At 40.6% G+C, this 24,447-nt stretch overlaps 1 protein-coding gene across 1 annotated transcript in view; it reads left to right on the top strand.

The window, feature by feature from the left end:
- Positions 1 to 2,769: 2,769 nt before the first annotated feature.
- The window catches only part of PRTG (protogenin), a 216,754-nt gene continuing 195,076 nt past the window's right edge, over positions 2,770 to 24,447 (top strand). Inside the window, exons 1-2 of the mRNA XM_073618768.1 lie at positions 2,770 to 2,990; positions 18,441 to 18,743. Of these exons, the coding sequence (XP_073474869.1) occupies positions 2,918 to 2,990; positions 18,441 to 18,743 (376 nt within the window). The 5' untranslated portion in view covers positions 2,770 to 2,917. The remainder of the gene's footprint in view (positions 2,991 to 18,440; positions 18,744 to 24,447) is intronic.

Raw genomic sequence — 24,447 nt, 5'->3', positions numbered from 1 at the left:
TGTACAATGTATATATAAAGTGCTGTATAAATTGACGGCGCTATGTAAGTACCTGAAATAATAATAAGGTAGAAAAAATGCCTCTAATTTTGCGTGTATTTATGTGAAACTACATATGGTGTTTATGAGCGTATTCTATATATATTCTATTCTATTAGATATTCTATCAAATATTCTTTTATTCTAGCATAAATTTAGTCCTGTTTACGTGAGTAAATTATGTTCTCCAAAGGCAGCTTTGGGGCATCCCCCCCCCCCCCCCCCGAACGTTGCGTGCACCAAACACAAGCACAGCCACATTGAGACGCCATGCACACTAGCGTTTTTTTTTAAGCTCCTGTTATTAGCATTTTTTCTGCTTCTAGAAGCTAAATAGTCTTCTCCCATGTGTCCATGCACACTACTTTAACTACTTTAGGCCATTAGCATTTTTTGAGCTTCAGCGTCTAGAAAAAAAAAAGTCTTTGGGAGCGTTTTTCCCAGCAGAAAAAAAATTGCTGAATCCCCCTAAACGCTCCTAGCTGCTTCTAAATGCTACTGAAATGCTCCTAACAGTTTTTTTCTTTTTCTTCATGTGCTGCAAAAATGCTAATGTTTTGAAATTAAGCTACTAAAATGCTACTAGAAGCTGGTACATAAATGCTTTTATCAGAATTTTTCATCCAGCGTTATTTTTCTAGTTTTTTCTGAGCTTATGAAAAACACTAGTGTGCATGGAGCCTTATGCCCCGTACACACGATCCGAAAAATGGACGACAGATCGGACGACTTTTTTTCTCTTACTAGTTGCAAGTAGAAATTGAATAAGTTACTAAAGTTGCGAAAATTCTCGTATGACAGAAAAAAAATCGGAAGTGATGTAATGTGTCGCAGTGTATGTGTATTGTATTTTCGGACGACAACTGTACTGATTAAACGAATATCGTACGATCTGGTATCGTAGGAGGAAAATTTTCGTGCTTGTCCGGTCAAATAATATCGGATGAACTGTCATGATCGGCTCTCGAAAGCTCTGTACTAACGATCCGATTATCGTACAATTGCGTCAAAAGCGGTATTTTACATCCGATTTTTGGTTCATGTGTACGGGCCATAAGGCTCCATGCACACTAGCATTTTTTTTACCTCCCAAAAGCTGCTATTAGCATTTTTTTTCTGCTCCTAGAAGCTAAATAGTGCTGCCCTGTGTGTCCATACACACTTCTTTAGGCTATTAGCGTTTTTTAAGCTTCAGTGTCTAGGAGCAGAAAAAAAAAAAAAGATTTGTAGAGTTTTTTTGGAGCGTTTCCCCAGAAGAAACATTCCTAAGCGCAGCTAATAATGTTTTTTTAGCTTTTTTTTTTTAAATGAACAGCAAAAACGCTAATTAAATGCACCTAAAAATATTTTTTGGAGCATTTTTCCATCAGAAACGCTCCTAAAGCGCTACTACAAAAAGCTATTACCAACATTTTTTATCCAGCGTTGTTTTTTAGCTTATAAAAATGCTAGTGTGTATGGAGTTGCTTCTAGGAGCAGAAAAAAAAGGTTTTGGGAGCGTTTTTGCAGCAGAAAAAAATTGCTGAATGTTCCTAAATGCTCCTAACTGCTTCTTATTGCTACTAAAATACTCCTAACAGCTTTCTTTTTTCTTCTTCATGTGTTGTAAAAATGCTAATGCTTCTGAATGAAGCTACTAAAACTACTAGAAGCTGGTACAAAAATGTTATTACCAGAGTTTTTCATCCAGCGTTTATTTCTAGCTTTTTTTGAGCTTCTGAAAAGCGCTGCTCCATGCATTAGTGTTTTTTTTAAGCTGCTATTAGAATTTTTTTCTGCTCCTAGAAGCGAAATAGTCTTCTCTTCTGTGTCCATACACACTACTTTAGGCTATTCGCGTTTTTTGAGCTTCAGCGACTAGGAGCAGAAAAAAAATATTTTTGTAGAGTTTTTTGGAGCGTTTTCCCAGCAGAAATACTCCTAAATGCTGCTATAATAGTGTTTTTTTGAGCTTTTTTTTTTTTTTAATGGACTGCAAAAAGGCTAATAAAACGCCAACACTCTTAAACGCTCCTAGAAAAGTTTTTTTGGAGCATTTTTCCAGCAGAAACTCTCCTAAACGCTGCTAAAGCGCTATTACAAAAAGCTATTACCCACATTTCTTATCCGGCGTTTTTTCCAGCGTTGTTTTTTAGCTTATAAAAACGCTGGTGTGCATGGAGCCTCAGCTTCTAGGAGAAAAAAAAATGGTAGAGTTTTTTGCGGTGTTTTTTGAACGATGAATGCTCCTAAATGCTACTACTTTTTTTTTTTTTTTCATGTGCTGCAAAAATGGAAATAAAATGCTACTAGAAACTGGTACAAAAATGTTATTATCAGCATTTTTTTTCTATCTTTTTTTTGAGCTTATGAAAAATGCTACGTGAAGCTTTGTTCACGGCCAGGCGCCCCCGGCAGCAGCATTTTTTTTTCTGCCTGTATTCAGGACCCCCGGAATGTGAATGAGCCCCTAAGTCCAGCTTTCTCCATTCATCTCCCCAGGTTAACCCTTGGTGGGTGCAGTCAGGGACACACAATGGGGGCATTTGAGGGCATCCCCCTCCCCCCACAGGAAGGGAGAGCTGTAGGCACTCAGTGTTACCCCAGACTGGTGACCCCATGCCCTGCACAGCACACAGTGTGACAACACACAGCACATGCCTTCAGCTGCCTCCCCTCCCCCCCTCCTCCTCCTCCTCCTCCTCCTCCTCCCCTGTCCCTGCTGTGTCCAGCAACCCCCCCACCACCTCTGTGCGCGCTCCCGCCCTCCCCCCGCCTCCTGTGCTTGCGCAGGAGCTCGAGGAAAAAAAAAAAAAAAAAAAAGAAGAAGAAAGTCCCGGAGGGTTCGGAGCCATAGAGAGAGTGAGAGAGCCGGAGTATGTCCGCAGAGCGCCGGTGAATGGAGCCGTGTACGGGGACAAGGATGGTGCTGGGATCACTGCTGTGCTGGGCTGTCCTGGTCTGCCTGCCAGGTGAGTGCTGGGGGGGGGGGAGGGGAGGAAAAGTTCTGCTGGATGGAGGGGAACCCCAACACTGCTGTCCAGGAATGACTTCCTATCTCATAGCATCATACATCACTGCTGAGCATATCCTGTCTGATCAATCAATACTGAGCATATCCTGATCATCAATATCCTGATCATCAATACTGAGCATATCCTGATCATCAATATCCTGATCATCAATACTGAGCATATCCTGATCAATCAAATCTGAGCATATCCTGATCATCAATACTGAGTATATCCTGATCAATCAAATCTGAGCATATCCTGATCATCAATACTGAGCATATCCTGATCATCAATACTGAGCATATCCTGATCAATCAAATCTGAGCATATCCTGATCATCAATACTGAGTATATCCTGATCATCAATGCTGAGCATATCCTGATCATCAATATCCTGATCATCAATACTGAGCATATCCTGATCATCAATATCCTGATCATCAATACTGAGCATATCCTGATCATCAATATCCTGATCATCAATACTGAGCATATCCTGATCATCAATACTGAGTATATCCTGATCATCAATGCTGAGCATATCCTGATCATCAATATCCTGATCATCAATACTGAGCATATCCTGATCATCAATATCCTGATCATCAATACTGAGCATATCCTGATCATCAATACTGAGTATATCCTGATCATCAATGCTGAGCATATCCTGATCATCAATATCCTGATCATCAATACTGAGCATATCCTGATCCATCAATTCTGACCATATCCTGATCATCAATGCTAAGCATATTCTGAGCATATCCTGATCAATCAATACTGATCATATCCTGATACATCAATTCTGAGCATATCCTGATCATCAATATCATGATCATCAATACTGAGCATATCATGATCCATCAATGCTGAGCATATTCTGATCAATCAATTCTGAGCATATCCTGATCAATCAATTCTGAGCATATCCTGATCATCAATGCTGAGCATATCCTGATCATCAATATCCTGATCATATCCTGATCCATCAATGCTGAGCATATTCTGATCAATCAATTCTGATCATATCCTGATCATCAATGCTGAGCATATTCTGATCAATCAATTCTGATCATATCCTGATCAATCAATACTGAGCATATCCTGATCAATCAATACTGAGCATATCATGACCAATACTGATCATATCCTGATCAATCAATTCTGAGCATTTCCTGATCAATCAATACTGAGCATATCCTGATCATTAATACTGAGCATATCATGACCAATACTGATCATATCCTGATCAATCAATACTGAGCATATCCTGATCAATCAATACTGAGCATAGCCTGCCTGGTCCTTTCCTTCCCTATTCCTTACCCATCATCCCTACAACCTCCCACCGACAGCATCCAAATCCCAACTCTTCACCGTCTATCCCATCCAACCATAGATGTACCCATCCCATCGTCCCTGCAACTCCCCACCGACACCATGCAAATCCCGACTCTTCACTGACTTCAACCATAGATGTACCCATCCCATCGCTCCTCATAGGATCACCATCCACTTTATCATCATTAATCCGATCGTTCTGGACAGAAAATCCGATAGATTCATTGGTGGTCATACACGGCTTCGTTATTGGCTGATTTTTTTTTCTGATCGATTACACTGGCCGTGTGCACTTCCATTTTATTCTCCAATCAATGTGCACTTTGATTGATTGATGACAGAGTGTATGTCATCTTTTTTTGATACTTCATAGAATTGATCATACTGACCTATTCAATGGAGAAACATTTGATCAATCAGATTGTTACGTGTATGGCGGCTGTAAGATCTGCTTTCTTCTAGTAGAAGGGGCCACATTCACATACTGTACGAGCTTCAGTTGTATTATCTGATCCATGTGTGATTTGATCGATTGATAGCCCATTATGTGTCTTTTTGATCATTTGTAGAGTTGATCATATTGGCCTATTCTATGAAGAATTGTTCAATCAGTCAGATTGTTACATGTCTGGTCACTGTAAGACCTGCTTTCTTACAGAGGTCATATTATATTTATTTGTTTGTTTATTTATTACAGGTATTTATATAATGCTGTCAATTTACGCAGCGCTTTACATATACATTGTACATTTACATCAGTCCCTGCCCTCAAGAGCTTACAATCTAAGGTCCCTAACTCACATTCACACACAGATAGATATATATATATACACACACACACACTATATATTATATTTATATTATACATGGATACATATTATTATTATTATATATTATTATTAGTATATATTATTATTGTTATTATTATTTATATATACATATTATTATAGGATTATTATTATTATTATATATTATTATTATTATTATTATTATTATTATTATTATTATTTATATATACATATTATTATAGGATTATTATTATTATTATTATATATTATTATTATTAGTATATATTATTATTATATATTATTATTATTAGTATATATTATTAAAATTATTATTATTATATATTATTATTATTAGTATATATTATTATTATTATTATTATTATATATTATTATTATTAGTATATATTATTATTATTATTATTTATATATACATATTATTATAGGATTATTAAAGTATTCTAAATCTGAATACACATACAGTATAGGGACAATATAGACAGAATATGAAAAGAAACCTGGGGTTTCTAGTTCACTGACAGGACCATAACAGCCTTCAGATGTATAATTTGATTCATGTTTGATTTGATCGATTGAAAGCCAATAATGTGTCTTTTTGATCATTCATAGAATTGATCTATTCTATGGAGAAATATTCAGATTGTTACGTGTATGGCCACCCTAAGATCAGATTTCTTACATTGGCCATATTATATTTATTTATTTATTACAGGTATTTATATAATGCTGTCAATTTACGCAGCACTTTACATATATAGTGAACATTCACATCAGTCCCTGCTCTCAAGAGCTTACAATCTAATGTCTCCAACTGACATTCATACATACACATACTAGGGACAATATAGACAATAAAGAAAGTGGGGGTCACATTCACTGACGGCGATCGTACACGCTTCAGTTGTTTTATATGATCAATGTGTGATTTGATCGATTGATGACCCATTATGTGTCTTTTGGATAATCCATAGAATTGATCATATTGTCCTATTCTATGAAGAATCGTTCAATCAATTAGATCGTTACATGTATGGCCACCATAAGATCTGATTTCCTAAAGGTGGCTTTGTTTGTATTTAACCAATCAATATGCAATTCAATCAAAATGATTGAATTGGCTAACAATCGAACAGGCATAACTTTACTTCTGATCCGATCTGCTCAGAAAAGTAAGTGAATCAGCCCGAGTGGAAAGTATTGGCAGCACTGAGATGCTTTGGTCGTGAATTTGATTATAGTTTGATCGATTAGATTAGCGATCAGATTATGAGATTGCATGGTGAAAACAGAGGTGCGATTGATAACTTGCAATCGTATCTTCCAACTATCAATCGAAATTGTCTTTTTCTGTGACCTATCGATTGAATGGACTGATGGCTATTGGTGGCCAAACATGCTTCTATAAATGATTGATTTATTTTCCAGTCGATCTCTCTGATAGGAATAACTTGATCTTGTACGGTAACCATGTACACTTTGATTTTATTATCTGATTGATGTGCAATTCAAGCAAAATATTTGAATTGGCAAGCAATCGAATTGGCATAACTTCACTTCTGATCAATTTGGACTCTAGTTAAGATTCAGTCAAACTGAGTCAATCAGTCAGGGTGGAGAATTATCGATTGGCAACACTGAGATGCTTTGTTTGTAAATTTGATCATATATCGATTGATCAGGTTATGAGATTGCATGGTAAAAACAGAGATGAGATTAGTAATTTACGATCGTATCTTTCAACTATTGGTGGAAATTGGCTTTCCTGTGTGTGTGTTCTATCAATTTCTTTTCCGATCAATGATCAATCTCTCCTGATAGGAATAAATTGATCTATCAGTGGGCTATGCACACTTCAATTTTATTCATGAATTTAATCATGTTTCAGTTGATCGGATTATGAGATTGCATGGTGAAAACTGAGATGTGATTGATAATTTGTTGTCGAATCTTCCAACTATTGATCGACATCCACTTCCCTGTTGAAAACAGAAATGCGATTGGTAACTTACGATCATATCTGCCAACTTTTGCTGGAAATTGGCTTCCCTGTGTGCATCCTATCAATTTCTTTGCTGATTGATCTCTCCTGATAGGAATATATTGATCTATTAGGGTGGCTAAGCTCGCTGTGATTTTATTATCCAGTTGATGTGCAATTCAGTCAAACTTATTAAATTGGCAAGCAATCGAATCTGCATAATTTTATTTCCGATCAGTTTAGATCAGATTTGATTAAACCGAGTTGATCAGTCAGAGTGGAGAATTTTCGATCAGCAGCACTGAGATGCTTTGTTCACGAATTCGATCACATTTTGATTGATCAGATCATGAGATTGCGTGGTGAAAATGAGATGAGATTGGTAATTTACGAACATACCTGCTGACTATCGATAACAACCGACTTCCCTGTGTGCGTCTTATCAATTTCTTTACTGATTGATCTTTCCTGATAAGAATAAATTGATCTGTTATGGTGACCACGATCGCTTTGATTCCTTTATCCGATCAGTATGCAGTTTGATCGAAGTTATTGAATTGGCAAACAATCAAATTTGTTATAACTTCACTTTTGATTGATTTAGACTCAATCTAGATTGGATTCGATCAAACCAAGTCAGTTGGTCAGGATGGAATATTATCGATCGGCAGCACAGAGGTGCTTTGTTAATAAATTTGATCACATTAGGATCAATCAGATTATGAGATGGTGCAAAAAAAGAGATGCCATTTGTAATCTACGATTGTATCATCCAACTATTGGTAAATCTACTTCCCCAAATGCATCCACTTCCCCATGTTTGTCCTATCGATCGATTTTGGTTGTTGACTATTGCTGGCCATAAACGCTTTAATAAACAACTGATTTATTTTTCGGTCGGTGGTAATAATAGATCTCTAGTCGACAACCCATTTGATTGCTAGAAAGACACATACTCAGGGAAATGGATTTTCGATCAATAGTTGGAAGATTCAGTCACATCTCAGTTTTCACCATGCAATCTCATAAACTGATTGATTTGAATATGATCAAATCGATGAATAGAGCATCTCGGTGCTGCCCGATCGACAATTCTCCATCCTGACCGATCAACTCAGTTTTATCAAATCAGATCTAAATCGTTTGGAATGGAAGTTTGACTGTTTGGCAGTTCAATCGTTTCAATCAAGTCTTGCATTGATCAGATAATACAATCAAAGTGTGTATGGCCACTGCAAGAAATCAAATCTTATGGTGGCCATACACGTAACAATCTGAACGATTTTTCAAAGGACAGTATGATCAATTCTATGAATTACCAAAAGACACATGCTGGGTCTTTCATCGATTTTCAGCAAAATTATTCTAATCAATCTGGACCGAGAATCCAATAGTATGAAAGTAGATAGATTGAAATGATTGTTAACGTGTATGGTGTATCAAACGATCTTGTTGATCTTCCAATCCTGTTTCTTGGAAATTGATTCGTCATTTGTCCATTGAGATACCTGTGTATCCAGGTATACAGGGATGGTAGATCCAATACCAACGGGTTATACTGCCACCTTCAGGATAACCTCCCCCATTGCTATAAGATTATGTCCTGTGTCCCTCCATGGACTTCAAGAAGAGATTGTGGGGAGATTTACTAAAACCGGAGAGTGCAAAATCTAGTGCAGCTCTGCATAGAAACCAATCAGCTTCCAGGTTTTATTGTCCAAGCTTAACTGAACAAACTTAGTGAGAAGCTGATTGGCTGCCATGCACAGCTGCACCAGAGATGTATATAATGTTCAGTATACAGATGATAATGTTTGTTGGTTTGGGTTGTAGCCGCATGTTTTGCTGTGTTGTGGATAATATTATGACCGTGATGGTAAACAGAGGCTCCGCTCCTTCCTCTCTGCATCATTGAAATGGATTTATGTGTGTTTTAGTGACAGTTTGTTTTGCTTGATTGCCTTTGGTAATCCCCGCTCTGGCAAAAATAGGAATAATGAGCGAGATGCTAAATGCAGAAGACAGTCAATATTCATTTTATTATAGCCGGGGCTGTGTCTACAATATTTATTAGGCAAGTAGCATGTGATGGATGGAGAAAGTTTGATGGAATGAAATGCGTTCATATTCGGTATGGCGATATTCTAGATATTACATGTGTGCTTATGTCGATTTATTATAGATCAGTGCAGACTGAAGTCATCCGCGCACGTGTTTGTTAAACGTTTTAGTTGTCGTATATTGGTGATTACCCTCTGCCCGTATTATTGTGTGTTTACTACGGTATCTTAGTATTCATATTCAAATATTCATGTCTCATGTTAAGGCTTCATGCACACTGGATGTTTTCTCTGCTGCTCCTAGGGGCGTTTTTTTTCCTGCCTCTAAACGCCCCTGCATTTTAGCCCTTGGGGGTCATTTACTAAAATTGGAGAGTGCAAAATCTGGTGCAGCTCTGAAAAAAAACCAATCAGCTTCCAGGTTTTATTGTCAAAGCCAATGGTGGCCCATAATGCCCACCCCACTATCCATGTGTCCAGCCCCCTAATCTACATGCGGGGCGCCGGACGCATGAATTCTAATCAGGGTTTTTTTTTTTTTTTTTAAGTACGTGATTAGAGCCTGAGGCTCTAATAGGCACCCCGAGCCCACCCAATTGTGTGACAACAGTGAATGAATATTTGCTATTGTGACACTGATTCTCCTCCCAGCCAATCAAGAGCCGGGTCTTGAGACCCATTTCCTGATTGGGTTGAAAGGAGAAGGATTCTGTTGGCCTAGGAGGAGGAGGGAAGAGACGCACGGCCGCCATGAGGTGAGGAGACGCAGGAGGAGCCCCCACCCACAGGGGAAATGCTGCCCGTGCCATAGATGGGGTAAGTACGGGGCTGACAGACTGCGATTGACCCAACCGACCAATGTGGGTGCATTGTTTGCTGCCCCCCCCCCAAAAAAAAAACCCACCAGCCGCCACTGGTCAAAGCTGAAAGTGATTGTAAAGGATCATGTTTTTTTTTTTAATAACAAACATGTCATACTTACCTCCACTGTGCAGTTCGTTTTGCACAGAGTAGCACCGATACTCGTCTTCTGGGGTCCTCCGGCGGCTCTCGCGGCTCCTCTCCGCATCAGACAACCCCCTAGGAGAAACGCTCTCCCAAGGGGGATTCCTTGCGGGCGCACTCCCAAGTGCAGAATTTGCGTCCACAGACATGAATGCTGGACTAGCCCCCCCCCCCCCCCCCCCCCGGCGCCCGCATCATTGGATTTGATTGACCACAGCAGGAGCCAATGGCTGCACTGCTATCAATCTATCCAATCAGGACATGAGACACCAGCTAGAGCTGGTGTGCTCGTCCCCCGGGGAGAAAAAGCCCGGGTTCAAGTAAGTAAAACAGGGGCTCTGGGGGGCTGCAGCATGAGAGAAGGTTTTTTCATAGAATGCATGAAGGTATAAAAACCATGAGGGTTTACAACCCCTTTAAAGTGATACTAGATGTTTGATTTTTTTTAATAATAAACATGCCTATACTTACCTGCTGTGTGTAATGGTTCTGCACAGAACAGCCCCGATCCTCTTCTTCTGGGGTCCTCCTCCAGCACTCCTCTTCATCGGGTGCCCCGACGGAAAGCCACTCAAGAGGGCTCACTCCCGAGTCCTGCTTCTGTGTCCATTGACACAGACAGCGAGACTCGGCTCACCCCCTGCTCCCGTGTCACAGCTTTTGATTAAAAGCAGCAGGAGCCAATGGAGCCAATCTGTCCAATGGAGCCGCTGCGCTCATGTACATCTCTGGATCGGATCGGGCTCAGATAGAGCTGGCCGATTTTCTAAAAAAAAAAACTGTGATTGACAGCAGTGAGAGCCAATGGGCTCTTGTTGCTGTCTCAGTCAATGAGGAGGGAGAGTCCCCATACAGCGTGAACATCGCTGGATCGGAGGGGGCTCAGGTAAGGATTAGGGGGGCTGGGGGGAGCCGCTGCACACAGGAGGTTTTTTTACCTTCATGCATAGAATGCAGGAGGGTAAAAAACTTTCAGCCTTCAGAACCACTTTCAGCTTGTTCATTAAACTTTGACAATAAAACCTGGACCCTGATTGGTTTCTATGCAGAGCTGTACCAGATTTAGCACGCTCCAGTTTTAGTAAATAACCCCTTACGTGTCATGGTCATATCAGAATGCTGTGCTTCGCTGCGTTCCAGAGCTGTGCGATTTTATGCAACATGTTTGCATATTATTGCATTACAGCACACAGGCATGCATGTAAACGTGCACCAATGCACCACAATGCACCTCTCATCCACAACAATTCTTTGGGGGAAATATGCCTTTGGAAAAAAGAACTATGCAGAAAAATGGAAATACGCCATAGCTGGGGATCTCGGGTGTTATGCTGTATTTACGTCCATGTGCACATAGGCTAACACATATACTTGTGTATGTTTGCACATGTGTACTTTTAAATCTTGGCTTTAAAACAAAGCTAGAAGAAAGAAACTTTTTTTTTTATGCATATAAACGCATATGGGCATTTATGCATCTATATGTGTGTAAACACAAGCACTTGTACCAGCTCATGCGTTTTTATACATGATCTTTGTGTGAACATCTGCCAGCATTCTCCTGCAAAGATGATTCTTTCTGCCAGTGTGCATGAGCTCCATCACAGAGATCAACAGAGATCAATCAATAACTGATATTTGGTTGTATGTTACCGATTGAGCATCCTATTAATATCCTATGTGTGTTATTTAGAGCTCTTGCACTCAGGCGTATATAGGGCGTATAGCAGTAAAGATTAAAATATGCCCGTGTTTGCAGTGCCTAGGAGCCACAGCAGCTGTGCAATTCTGCCCATAGATGTACATTACAGAATACCCTATACATACGTAAACACTGGTACATTCATTTACATGGGAAAGCCGGCAGCTCCATCTTCCGCAATGAATACATTCTGACAAAGGCTACACGCCAAAACGCGCAAGCCCTGTATTATTTTGTACCACACCTGGATTAATAAATGCATTCATTGCTTTCCTTTATCTATTTCAAAATGCAGGTACTGGCATTTATGCGTTTATAGCTGTGTGTAATGTATTCGAGCATTTCTCACCCTTGTACCCCAGGGGAACCCTTGAACATATTTTCAGATCTCAGAGTACCCCTGGTAACATTAATCCATGGGGGTCTTTGAGAAAATGCCATGCCCCTTGGTGGTGGTGGTAAATGGGAAGAATGCGCCTGTTAGGCCGACCATAGATGGATTGAATCTCGAATGATTGCACCCAAGTCAATGCATTGATCGACTTAGGTACAACCAGCATGTCCTATTTTAAGCATGCGATTATTTCCAATGGCTATAGCCGCTAGCAGTAATCACTGTGTTCTCCCGCCAGGGACGGTTCCTCCCGCCGAGAGAAAACAATAGCTCAGTGGGAGGCATTCCCCCATGAACATTGTGTTGATGAGGGAATCAAGCAATATTCTTTCCTGCAACCCCCGGTTGCAGGAAAGAAAATTGCATAATCTATGGCCTGGAGTGGCCCAGGAGTGGCCAGAATGACACTTTTGCAGTTATCCTGCTGGCTCTGCCAAGTGGCGTTGGGCCTGGAACTATGCAGGCACCATCAGATGGAAGGTCAGGTGACCAAGGTCAAGGAACCCCTAGCCAAACACTGGAGGAACCCTGTTTGAGAATAATTGGGCCATTCTTTAATGTATGTCTATGGGCAGAATTACGCAGCATTGGTTCCAATGTATCACAAATACACCCTACACCCACGTGCAAGAGCCCGAAGTACATCTGTTAAACACTTATTTTTCTAAATCTTTTAGATTGTAAACTCCAACGTACAGGGCCCTCCTATCCCTTCTTGTATTGTAACTGTACCGTCTCTCGTCTAAGCTGCTACGCAAACTGTTGGCACTATAGAAACCCTATATAATAATAATAATAATGATAATCAAGAATTGGGAAAAAGGCACATGCTGTTTTATTAATTGCAGATGACACCTCATTGATCATCGGTCCTTTGTCCCCACATTAGTTGTGCATTATACGACTTTTGCCACTCCAGAAAGGCGGTAAGGAATGTATAGAGATTGAAGGTGCCATAATAGGGCTGAGATCAGATAAAGCTTGTTTGTGATGGATTTCACACTTCTGGAGCTAGAGGAGAAACAGCTCAAGATGTGTTTACCCAAAGTATAGGATCTTGGGTGAAATATATCAGATTACATAGTTGCTTGGCAGTGCTGGGCTATTGATCTCCATCTGAAAAATCAATTGTTGATGGGGAGTCCAAACCTATTTATATATGTCACCTTAAACCTTAATACCCTAAAAAAACAAAAAACAAAGGAGATTAGAAGTGCTGATAAAGAGCATGGCAGCTGAGATTGTGTCCTAAGGCCGGGGCTGTTTGAATTCTTCGACTTCTTTTTATCTCCCGGCTGTGATGGAACTGGGATTGTTGTGTTAGGTAAAAAAAGCATGTTTCTTTCTTGAGAGATAAGTACTGCTAAGAAAATGTGTATTGGGTAATTAAGTAATCCCCACTGCATGAGACAGTAAGCAGCCAATTAGTTCCGCATTTCTGTAACAGTTAGCAATACACAAATGTGGATATAAAACTTCCCTAATCCCTCTCCCACTGGGATGCAACAGCAAGACTCACAAATATTAGGAAGTGGCATTGTCCCTAACCTTAAATGTATCGGATGAAATGCAAGAATTAAGTAAATTGAGCAAGTTGGGACATTACTAAGTATCACATTACAGGAGAGCAGACACATTAATAAAGTGTAAACCATTAACCAACTGCGAGAAAAAAAAAATTGGATTAACCAGGCTTGTATCGAGTGATAATGCGCTTAATATTTTTACATGCATGTTAAGAATATACACAGGAGGACCTGTAGAAGGTATTACAAGCCATTTAAATTTGCTGTTGTCACTAATGATCATTTCAAGGCTGACCTGAGAAGGGTGCGCAAGAACGGGAAATTCCCCAAGGGTAGAAAACCTGGCAGTTTATAAAAGACGGGAGGGATTGTTAATGATTTCTTGTAAAAATCAAACCTTTATGACTTTCCTTGTTTATGATCTCTGTGACAAGCTTGTAAAATTAGCAGAGAGAGTTCCCTCTTGTTTCCGTGTTAATGATGGCGAACGCTCACTTGGGGAGTGCTGATCTTTTTTTAAAGAGTGCCCCTTTTACAAGTGTTTGGTAAACAAATATGACAGAGTGCATCGGCCATAAAACAGGAAACTTTCCCCTCCGCAGGTGCTGACTTGCCATATAGCTGGAAAGTTTGCAGCAAGCCTAAAAACCCCCAACCAGCAGCTCTGTAGTTTGATCTGGTTGCTGTTCTACTTTGTTTATGTCTCGTACACACGTTCCGAATATTGTACGACCGTTCTCGCTTAATAGGCGCAAGTAGAAATTGAATAGCCAAATAAAGTCACGAAAATTCTCGTACGACAGACAAAAAAATTGGAAGTGATGTCATGTCATGAAAATTGTACAATCTGGAATCGTACAAGGAAAATTTTCGTGTATGTCCGATCGAATAATATCGGATGAACGGTCGTGATCGGCTGTCGAAAGTAGTGTACACACGATCCGAATATCGTACGATCCTTCCTCGGACGACTGTTTTTGTACAATATTCGGATCGTGTGTACGGCCCGTTTAGGGCTTGTTCATGTTGTATGGTTGCAACACACTATAACCCATGTGCACATAGTCCTAATGTAATTTATTTATTACAGATATTTATTTAGTGCTGACAATTTACCCAGCACTTTACATGCTTATTGTACATTCAGATGAGTCCCTACCCTCAAAGAGCTTACAATCTAAGGTCCCTAACGCACATTCATACATACACATACTAGGGCCATTTTAGACAGTAGCCAGTTAAAGTGGTTGTATACCCTTTTTTTATATTTTTACCTATAGGTAAGGCTCTAATAAGGCTTACCTGTAGGTAAGATGAATATCTCCTAAATCTGTATGGTTTAGGAGATATTCACTTTGCATGCAGCCGCTGAAGTAAGCGGCGCATGCGCTGGGAAGGTCCAGCATGTGCGGGAGTGACGACATTGTGGCTCCGGCCACTCACAGCGCCCGGAAGCCACGAACCCGGAAGAAACGCTGAGGGGAAATGTCAGCTCTCTCGGCGGTGACCGGCTAGCTCATTATGCCTTTTGCCTTACAGGTTTAAAGAAAAAAAAATCTTTTGCGGGTATACAACCACTTTAAAAGAGAAGTCACAGCTCTCTGCTCTTCCCCCTCCATGCTCACTGGAGTACTGGGCTGTGGAGGGGGCGGCTGGCTCAGGCTCCTAGCAGCTTGCTGAGAGGCTGAGCTGGTGTTAGTGAAGGCACCTGGCAGATCCAGACTCCGTAGTCGGGATGACGTGGTGCCTAAACAGCCAAACAAGATTTGGCAGGACTTCTCCTTTAACCTACGTGCAATTCTTTGGCGTCTGGGAAAAAATTGAATACCTAGAAGATCCCACGCCAGCACATGGAGAACATGCAATCTTCATGCAGGTAGTGTCATGATTGGGATTCAAACCGACCACCTTAGTGCTGCCAGGCAGAAGTGCTAACCACTAAGTTATAAATATGTAGTGTCTCCATATGTGTGTTGTTTTGCAGTGCAGTTTTTAGACTGCATTTAGGTGTGTGGTTTGGGAATGGCAAAAATGCACAGTTGAGTCGTGTCCTCACCTGGACCGATTCTTGAATCAGTACTCGGGTGTTGCCGCCGCTATCTTGGCTAAGGGAAGCTGGCAGTGAAGCCTTGCGGTTTCCTACTGTGCAGCGCATTGCACTGTGCTTTCTCAATTGTCGGGTTGTGGGGGGGGGGGAGAAGGAGGGGGCCAAACTCCTGGCTCACTGTGCCGTGGCCAACTGAGCCGGAAGTGGGAACGGGTACCTGTCAAAACCAGGTACCCGCTCCCCACCAAAAGGTGCCAAATGTGGCAGCTGAGGGGGGGAGGAGGCAGATAAGCGGAGCTTCCCCTTTTGGGTGGATCTTTGCTTTAAGCTGCAACAAGCAGCGGACAAGGGTGTTTACCGGGCATGTAGCAATCGGCAGAAGGCAGAGCGGCCAAACGCTACACATTCAAGAAAACTAGGAAGCGCTGCAAATGCCCCACAATGGCAAAAATGGGGTTAAAACAGGCAGTGAGGAGGCATCACATTGCTTCCTCACCTCATGTCAGTAGCCTCTGGAGCATGATTTGGGCTTCAGAGGAAAGGAAGATTTAGACAGATGCCTAAATCTACCCTTAAAATCTGACCTGTTCAATATTTTGTTTCTGTTTATAAAGTGTGCAAGGTGTGTGGAATAGTGCAAAGTCAGGAAGCAGCTCTCGCTGCTCTATGGACTGTACATACGGTATACAGCGCTGTATCTCAGCAGTGGGTAGGAGACTTCCTGTCCCACACCCGAAACAAAACGGAGTCGAGCTGAGCGTTGCTCAGCCATTTTCAGGAGGCTTTGTATTTTCTCATTGAATACAAAGCTTCCTCTGATTGGCTGAGGCAGAGTTCATGATGTCATCTGCCCACCTCTGGGGTTTATGGTTTTGAAACCACATTTAGTTAATGTGTTAATAATGCATAATTCTATCTCATTATTCAGTTTTATTAGTCTATAGGAATTTTTGGTAATATACAAAGGAACCTCAATGTTAGTGTGGATTACAGTAATTCGTTTTAATATGTCCTTTGTTCCATTAGTTAATGTATCACTCCTCCAAAATGGAAGAAATCTACCATCTGTTTTGACCTTACCAATAATTAGCCAACTATTATGTACAGTGATACAGCAATGAGAATAGCACAAATAGCAAACATTCTCAGGGTCGTGGGGGCCAAAGTCTGTGCCTGATTTGTGATTGCTTGTTTCTTTGCCACTTGTTCTACCATGATAGGAAATCTTATCATAAATGTGTTTAGCTGTTAGAAGAAATTTTCATATCTGCAGGTTTCTTGTATTTTTTTTTTTTTTTTTGGTGTCGTTTGTATTAGCTATTACTAAAGCCAGATTCTACAAAGCACCATTTAGAGGGTGCGTAAGCCAGATTTTTTTCTTTTTGTTTTGGACAGAGTGGGGATGGGAGAAAACCTTTGTCAGGTTTTTATGGCGGTCTTTGTCTCCATTCGGGAGATTTATGCTCTCTGTGTTCTGGTGATCATTGTTACCAGGACTTTAAGTAAGGAAATCCTTTTTATTTTAGGAAAAAATGGGAATCTAAGGGAGGGGATTTCCCTTATTTTGGTGAAACTTGCTATTACTTTCTGTTGTGTCTATAGTACAAGAAGTGAAGGTTGATCTACTCTGTGGGAAACAAATGCAAAAAAACTTGACATTCCTTACTCCATCCAAAACAACACGAGTGACCTTGTCTCTGTGCTACTGCTCCTTCATGGTTCATTCACTGACTATGGTAGGTCCCTGGTCAGGCTGTATTGCATAAAACCAATAGTAAAAAGAAAAAACTATGCCCATGCTGGCGTGAGTTACATTTAATAGTTTTTCCTGGTAGAGCTGGAATGCAGCCATCTCTATCAGGCAGCATAAACAGGTCCTAGACCTAGCTGCAGGCAAAGCTGGTATGAAAAAATAACTAAATATCAACTGGCACTACAGAGCATAGTCCCCCCTCCAGATGCCTGCAACTCAAGTCAGGTATCCCTTTCTGAGCTAAAGGTGACCTAAACCTCAGGTGCTTCAGAGAGCAAATAATAACCCAGTTTCCCTGGTTGACAGCCTGACTGTGCCCCATACCCTCTTCCTAGGCTTCTGTATTGGCCAGTAAGGCTGCTCATCACAGTAAAGCTCCAACAAGGAGGCTTTGTAGGCTCTCCACCTGGGAAGCTTGGTTGATATTTGCATACCTGAGCAGCATGATATAGGGGGCACCTAGGGTGCTGACCTAGGGGTGCCCACCATATGGTTTTAATAGTTTGTTAGGTCATTTTGTCATATAATATATTTGCTTTAACTTCATTGTAATCTACAAGGAGGTGGACGACCTGGCTATGCTGCCTGGACGATAAGATTAGCTGAACAGAATTTTTTGCCAAAAAGAAAAAAAAAATAGTTCACAACAGAATATTTAGCATCTTGCATCAGGTCCTGTGGCTTAGCTATGCACCTTTTTAGCTCTTTTGTATGTAAAGAATTTCCTTCCTTACATATTTGCTATGTTTACTATAATTTATAGTCACAATCTTTTCTATTTTTCCCTTGGCAGGGTGTTGGTGTTTTACCGATCTTTTGTTTGTGAAAGAACCTGTGGATACAATAGTGTCTCGAAAAGATGCCGCGGTTTTAGATTGTCAAGCTCATGGAGAACCTCCAATTGCTTTGACGTGGATAAAAAATGGTGTAAAGATTGCTGAGAATGAAAGGATCTCAACTTTGAAGAATGGTTCCTTGTACATCCAAGAAGTGGAGGGAAAGAAAGGAGAGTTTTCCGATGAAGGATTTTACCAGTGTTTGGCTATGAACAAATATGGTGCCATGTTAAGTCAAAAGGCTCACCTTTCTGTAGCAAGTAAGTTTTTGTATTCAATGCCCATTTCGCGGTTTGTTGCATGAATGACTTATTGAACTATTTAAACCATAGAAATACAGAAAGGAGCACCAGGCCAAGACTGGATAAAAGAGTACAAGGTCATTTTAATTGTTGGTAAATAAGTCATTATAAAATATCACGTTTTGGGGTTTGCGTTGGCTGTTTTTATTTGCGTTTTATTTTTATACCAACAATTAAAATGGTCTTGGACTTTTTCATCCTGTTTTGTTCTGGTGCTCCTTTCTGTATTTATATGGTTTAAAGCTACTGTTGGATGCCCATTGAGGGAAGTCTTGCTGTGTGGGAGCCGCTTGCAAGAGCTAATAAGCTTTTTTGAAAGTTTTCCTTCATCTGAATACACGGGCAACTTCCCAGCGTCTCGTTGAGTATGTTGTTGTTGAACAATTTAGCCAGGCATCAAATAAGAAAGTCTCTTTTCTGATCTTCCTAAGCTTCCATTTAGGATTTAAATTGTCTCCAGAATATTTACAAGTGCTTTATTAATACATAAATCAAGAGTATAGTGTGTGAAAAGGGCAACCATCAACCTAAACTTTTTGATCAAGAAGACAGCCATGTTTAAGTCCATTCATTGAAATCTTGTGATGGCAGCTGCGTTGAATCATGGAATTAGAAAAAGAAATGACAGAGGCAATGCATTTTTAATATATTAGATATGGGCCAGGTGTACAAATAGCTTTTTTTTATTTTGTCTTTGAATGAAATTTCTTTTTGATGAGATGTGTGAGCACACAGAGCAATCAACTCCAGTTTGATTTATTTATTTATTTTACACTAGAGTCCATCAATTTACTACTGGATGGAGACTTTCCCAGTAAGGAACAAAGCACGTCAAATACATTAAAGCCAGATCCACAGGGTACGAACGTGACTGCTGATACCTTTGCATATTATCGCCGCTCAGTGTGATCACATGACAATGATGTATCAGGCCTCGTGTGTTTCACGCAGATCTATGCTCAACCTGATTACACATTAAGCGTTAAAAAAAACAGTCATTTTAAATGACAGAAGGGCTGCATTGATCCTTTACATTTATGTTCCAAATACTGTTTTCTTTGATTGCCTGACCTTACAGTCCAGAGCATGTGTGATATGCCACATGGAATCCCTTTCATTCAGTTTTCTGGAGCGTAATGGGTTTCTCCCATATGACACCTGTGTATAGAGTACCCTTAAGGATTAAACATTTATCTGCGGTTGTAAAAGCCAGGCTGTGAACCAATTGATTTTTCCATTAGCCCCTGTTTCCAAGGCAAGCTTGTTTCCTACTATTTCATATTTGTTCCTGATAAGATCTCGCTTTTCACATTCACTATTATGGTAAGCAATAAACAGTGGGTATGATTTCAAAATCAAAGAAAAGCAGTTCTCATTCCTGTGCTGTGCTTCATATTGTGTGTACAGCTATTTACCTATTCCACCATTCATACCCTTTTCTCAAAATTGAATTTAATAGTGATGTTGGAACATTTTATTGATGCAAAACTCTAGGCAAATATAAATATATAATTATAGGCAGTACAGGGTGGCACAGTGGTGTAATGGGTAGCACTCTCGCCTAGCAGTAAAAAGGGTCGCTGGTTCAAATCCCAACCACAACACTACCTGCCTGGAGTTTGCATGTTCTCCCTGTGACTGTGTGGGTTTCCTCCGGGTACTCCGGTTTCCTCCCACACTCCGAAGACATGCTGGTAGGTTAATTGGCTTCTGTCCAAAATTGGCCCTAGTATATGAATGTGGGTTGGGGACCTTGGATTGTGGGCTTCTTGAGGGTAGGGACCAATGTGAGTGTGCAATGTATGTGTGGAGCACTGTGTAAATTGATGGTGCTATATGGGTACCTTAAATAAATACAGGCATACCCCACTTTTAACCTCCCTGGCGGTATGATTATTTCGGATTTTAGGTGCTGAAAGCGGTACAATTATTTTGCATGGAAATTTGGCGTTTTATATTGTAGGTCTGTAAATCTTAACAATAACACACTTAAATCTGTCCAAACCAGAGTCTAGTAGATATCCCGGGTATGATAAAGTTTGAAACACAAAAACATAAATTATAATATAATAAATAAAAATAAATAATTAAAAAAAAAAAAATAGTACTAAAATAAATTTCCCCACAATTCACTATCGCTCAATTCTGCAAGTGTTCTAATTTACTATCGCTGTTTTCTAGCTGGTCTAAAGCCACTTTTGACGTAAAGGGACACTTTTTGGTTGCTATTGACAATCTCCAGTTTCCAGGCAGAAAGAACAGTGTATATCATGTAAAACTGCATGCAGGGCATGGGACAAAGCACTGGGGACAAAAGGGATGTGAAATCATTTCATACAGTACTGTAATCTGTAAGATTACAGTACTGTATTTATTATGATTTTTACTTTTTTTTTTAATTTGCCGCCAGGCTCCGCCCCCGTGCGTCGCGCCGCTCGCAGGGAACGGAGCCTGGCACGGAAAGGCTTCGGAGGAGGACGGAGCCCTCGGACACTGCGGGTGACATCGCAGGATCCCGGGGACAAGGTAAGTAAAGCCGCCCCAGGATCCTGCAATGCGATCCCGAGTGTGGCTCGGGGTTACCGCTAATGGTACTGAATTTTAACCCCGAGCCACACTCGGGAATACCGCCAGGGAGGCTACGTACACAATGGGGTTTATTTACTAAAGCTGGAAAGTGCAAAATCAGGCTCACTTCTGCATATAAACCAATGAGCTTCTAGGTTTTATTACCAAAGCTTAATTGAACAAGCCGAGGTTAGAAGCTCATTGGTTTCTATGCAGAATTCAGCCTGATTTTGCACTTTCCAGGTTTAGTAAATAAACCCCATTGTGTACTTAAAAGTGGGGTATGCCTGTAATAATATAATAGATGAGCATCTTAATGAGACACAATGTACAGAAATAGGGACAATTGTAGACACGCACCCACACTCACTCTGGTTGAACTGGATGGACTGGTGTCTTTATTCAACCTTGCTACCTATGTAACTATGTAACTAACTACAGCATGTGGTGACATACTATGCAGTAAAGCTTTCGCTCAGCTTGTCTTTTCTGGTTTTATGGCTGGTTTACACCAGATGCAGTCCAGTGCATGTTTATGCTGCATCAAAACGCATAGACAGTGTTTAATATGGATTCCAATAGCCCTAGTTCACACCAGTGCAATGTAATCCAGTGCAGTCAATAAAAGTAGAACATGTTGCATTTTTTTCTGTATGGAACGCATCTGGAATGTGGCAAAACACAAAAAATGCACTGGAACACACAATTGTCCTCAATGAAGATGAAGAAAAAAAAAAAGAAGGATGAAATAGAGGGGGAAAAATGCACTAAAAATGCACTGGAATGCATCAGAGACCATAAATGCATCTGGAAGGCAGAAATTATGTAAACCGGCCCTAATTCTCAGTACTCAAAGGTACTTGCCCCCACTATTGTGGGATATTCTGTTCTTGGTAGCCTCCCTGGCGGTTTTCCCGAGTGTGGCTCGGGGTTAAAATTCAGTACCATTAGCGGTAACCCCGAGCCACACTCGGGATCGCATTGCAGGATCCTGGTGCCTCCTTACTTACCTTGTCCCCGGGATCCTGCGATGTCACCCGCAGTGTCCGAGGGCTCTGTCCTCCTCCGAAGCCTTTCCGTGCCAGGCTCCGTTCCCTGCGAGCGGCGCGACGCACGGGGGCGGAGCCTGGCGGCAAATTCAAAAAAATGTCAAAAGCATAACACATACAGTACTGTAATCTTACAGATTACAGTACTGTATGAAATGATTTCACATCCCTTTTGTCCCCAGTGCTTTGTCCCATGCCCTGCATGCAATTTTACATGATATATATGTTCTTTCTGCCTGGAAACTGGAGATTGTCCATAGCAACCAAAAAGTGTCCCTTTACGTCAAAAGTGGCTTTAGACCAGCTAGAAAACAGCGATAGTAAATTAGAACACTTGCAGAATTGAGCGATAGTGAATTGTGGGGAAATTTATTTTATTACTATTTTTTTTTTTTTTTTTTTAAATTATTTATTTTTATTTATTATATTATAATTTATGTTTTTGTGTTTCAAACTTTATCATACCCGGGATATCTACTAGACTCTGGTTTGGACAGATTTAAGTGTGTTATTGTTAAGATTTACAGACCTACAATATAAAACGCCAAATTTCCATGCAAAATAATTGTACCGCTTTCAGCACCTAAAATCCGAAATAATCATACCGCCAGGGAGGTTAAGCAGGGATCAGTTATTCTGAGATATAAAAAAAAAAAAACACTGTTAGGTCTAGGTATGTATAAATCAAAAGTTATTAAATGTATTTTTAAACACTGCTATTTAAATTTGTCTTTATGTTAGCTTCCTGTAATCTCTTATACCCCAATATTTAATCTGGACTATAGAAGGTCACCATGGCTTTGTTGCTTTGCACAGAGTTGTCAGTCTAAAGCTGGCCAAACACTGATCAAATTGTGGCTGGTTTAGCTGGGACTCCTTGAATTTCGATAGCGTGTGGCCGTCCCTGCTCAACAGAAGTCGATAGTTTGATGAACTGCTGTGGAAGGGTAATACTGGAAAACTTTTATCGATCAGTTGGCTGGGGGGAAGAAATTTCCCTCCTCCACCTTGTTTTTTTTTTTTTTTTTAAGCTGCATAGACAAAGAAAAAAAGATGTCTATGGCCAGCTTAGCACTGTAACATGCCTAAATTGGGGGAGAGCAGAGGGCTTACCTTATCTATCTATTGTTTCTTCACTGTTCAATTAGCTCTCAGAGGTGCGTCCATCACCAAGCTGTAACAGCGGTGTAGAAAAGTGAGGTCACTGGTTCTGCTGTCTAGCACGGATTGGCTAGTGGAACTGGCAGGATCAACCAGGTCATCCAGAAGAATAAAGGGACACTAACATATACCCATCGAAACCTCCAACTACGCCACTTCCGTTGACTCTCCAGCAGCAAATTTCGACAAGTTGGCTCTACTGCCCATGCGTGCGTGTACACCCGATAGAATAATAGAAACCCCCGGCAGCTGTTGGAGAACTGAACAAGTTTTTCTCAGATCTACCAATCACCGCAGTGCCCATGTAAAAGGTACGTTACTAACCTTTTTTGAAAACTTGTCGAGTTCTCCAACAGCTGCCGGGGGTTTCTGTTATTCTTATTATGGAAAGACACAAGAGGAATTAGCTGCAATAAATATTGTCTGTAAGAATTGGACACAGACTATAATGCCTTTTGCACATTGCCAAGACTAGGCAACAGAGGATACCCCATCCATGAGAACAGAAGGCATCTTCATTTACTGCAGGCATCTGATGGCTTAATGAGTCTAGCCTCTCCCACAATGTAAGTACAATGCAGGGCAAAACGTGGCACCGCTTGTAAGCAGATAAATAAATTAGCATTGAAAATGATAATGGCGCACTGTATGGAAATAACACACTGCTTTGAATATCAAATGCACTGTTAATCACTTCCACTAATAGAGATATCAGTGGGTAGCTCTGAGAATATCCCAAAGCCTTTTTCACATGGGATAAAATGGTAAATAGGAGAAAAGGGGGCCGTGTGTGCTCAGCCTTGAGGCATTTTTCATTTTGTTTGCCCCGTGTAAACTTTTCTTCTAAGTCTCCTAGAGACAACTGCAAAGAGCCGAATGTCTTA

This window comes from Aquarana catesbeiana, linkage group LG03, assembly GCF_042186555.1.
Source record: "Aquarana catesbeiana isolate 2022-GZ linkage group LG03, ASM4218655v1, whole genome shotgun sequence".
In the NCBI taxonomy this organism is placed as follows: domain Eukaryota; kingdom Metazoa; phylum Chordata; class Amphibia; order Anura; family Ranidae; genus Aquarana; species Aquarana catesbeiana.
The sequence above is the reverse complement of the archived record's forward strand: the minus strand, read 5'-3'. Positions and strand labels throughout refer to the sequence as shown.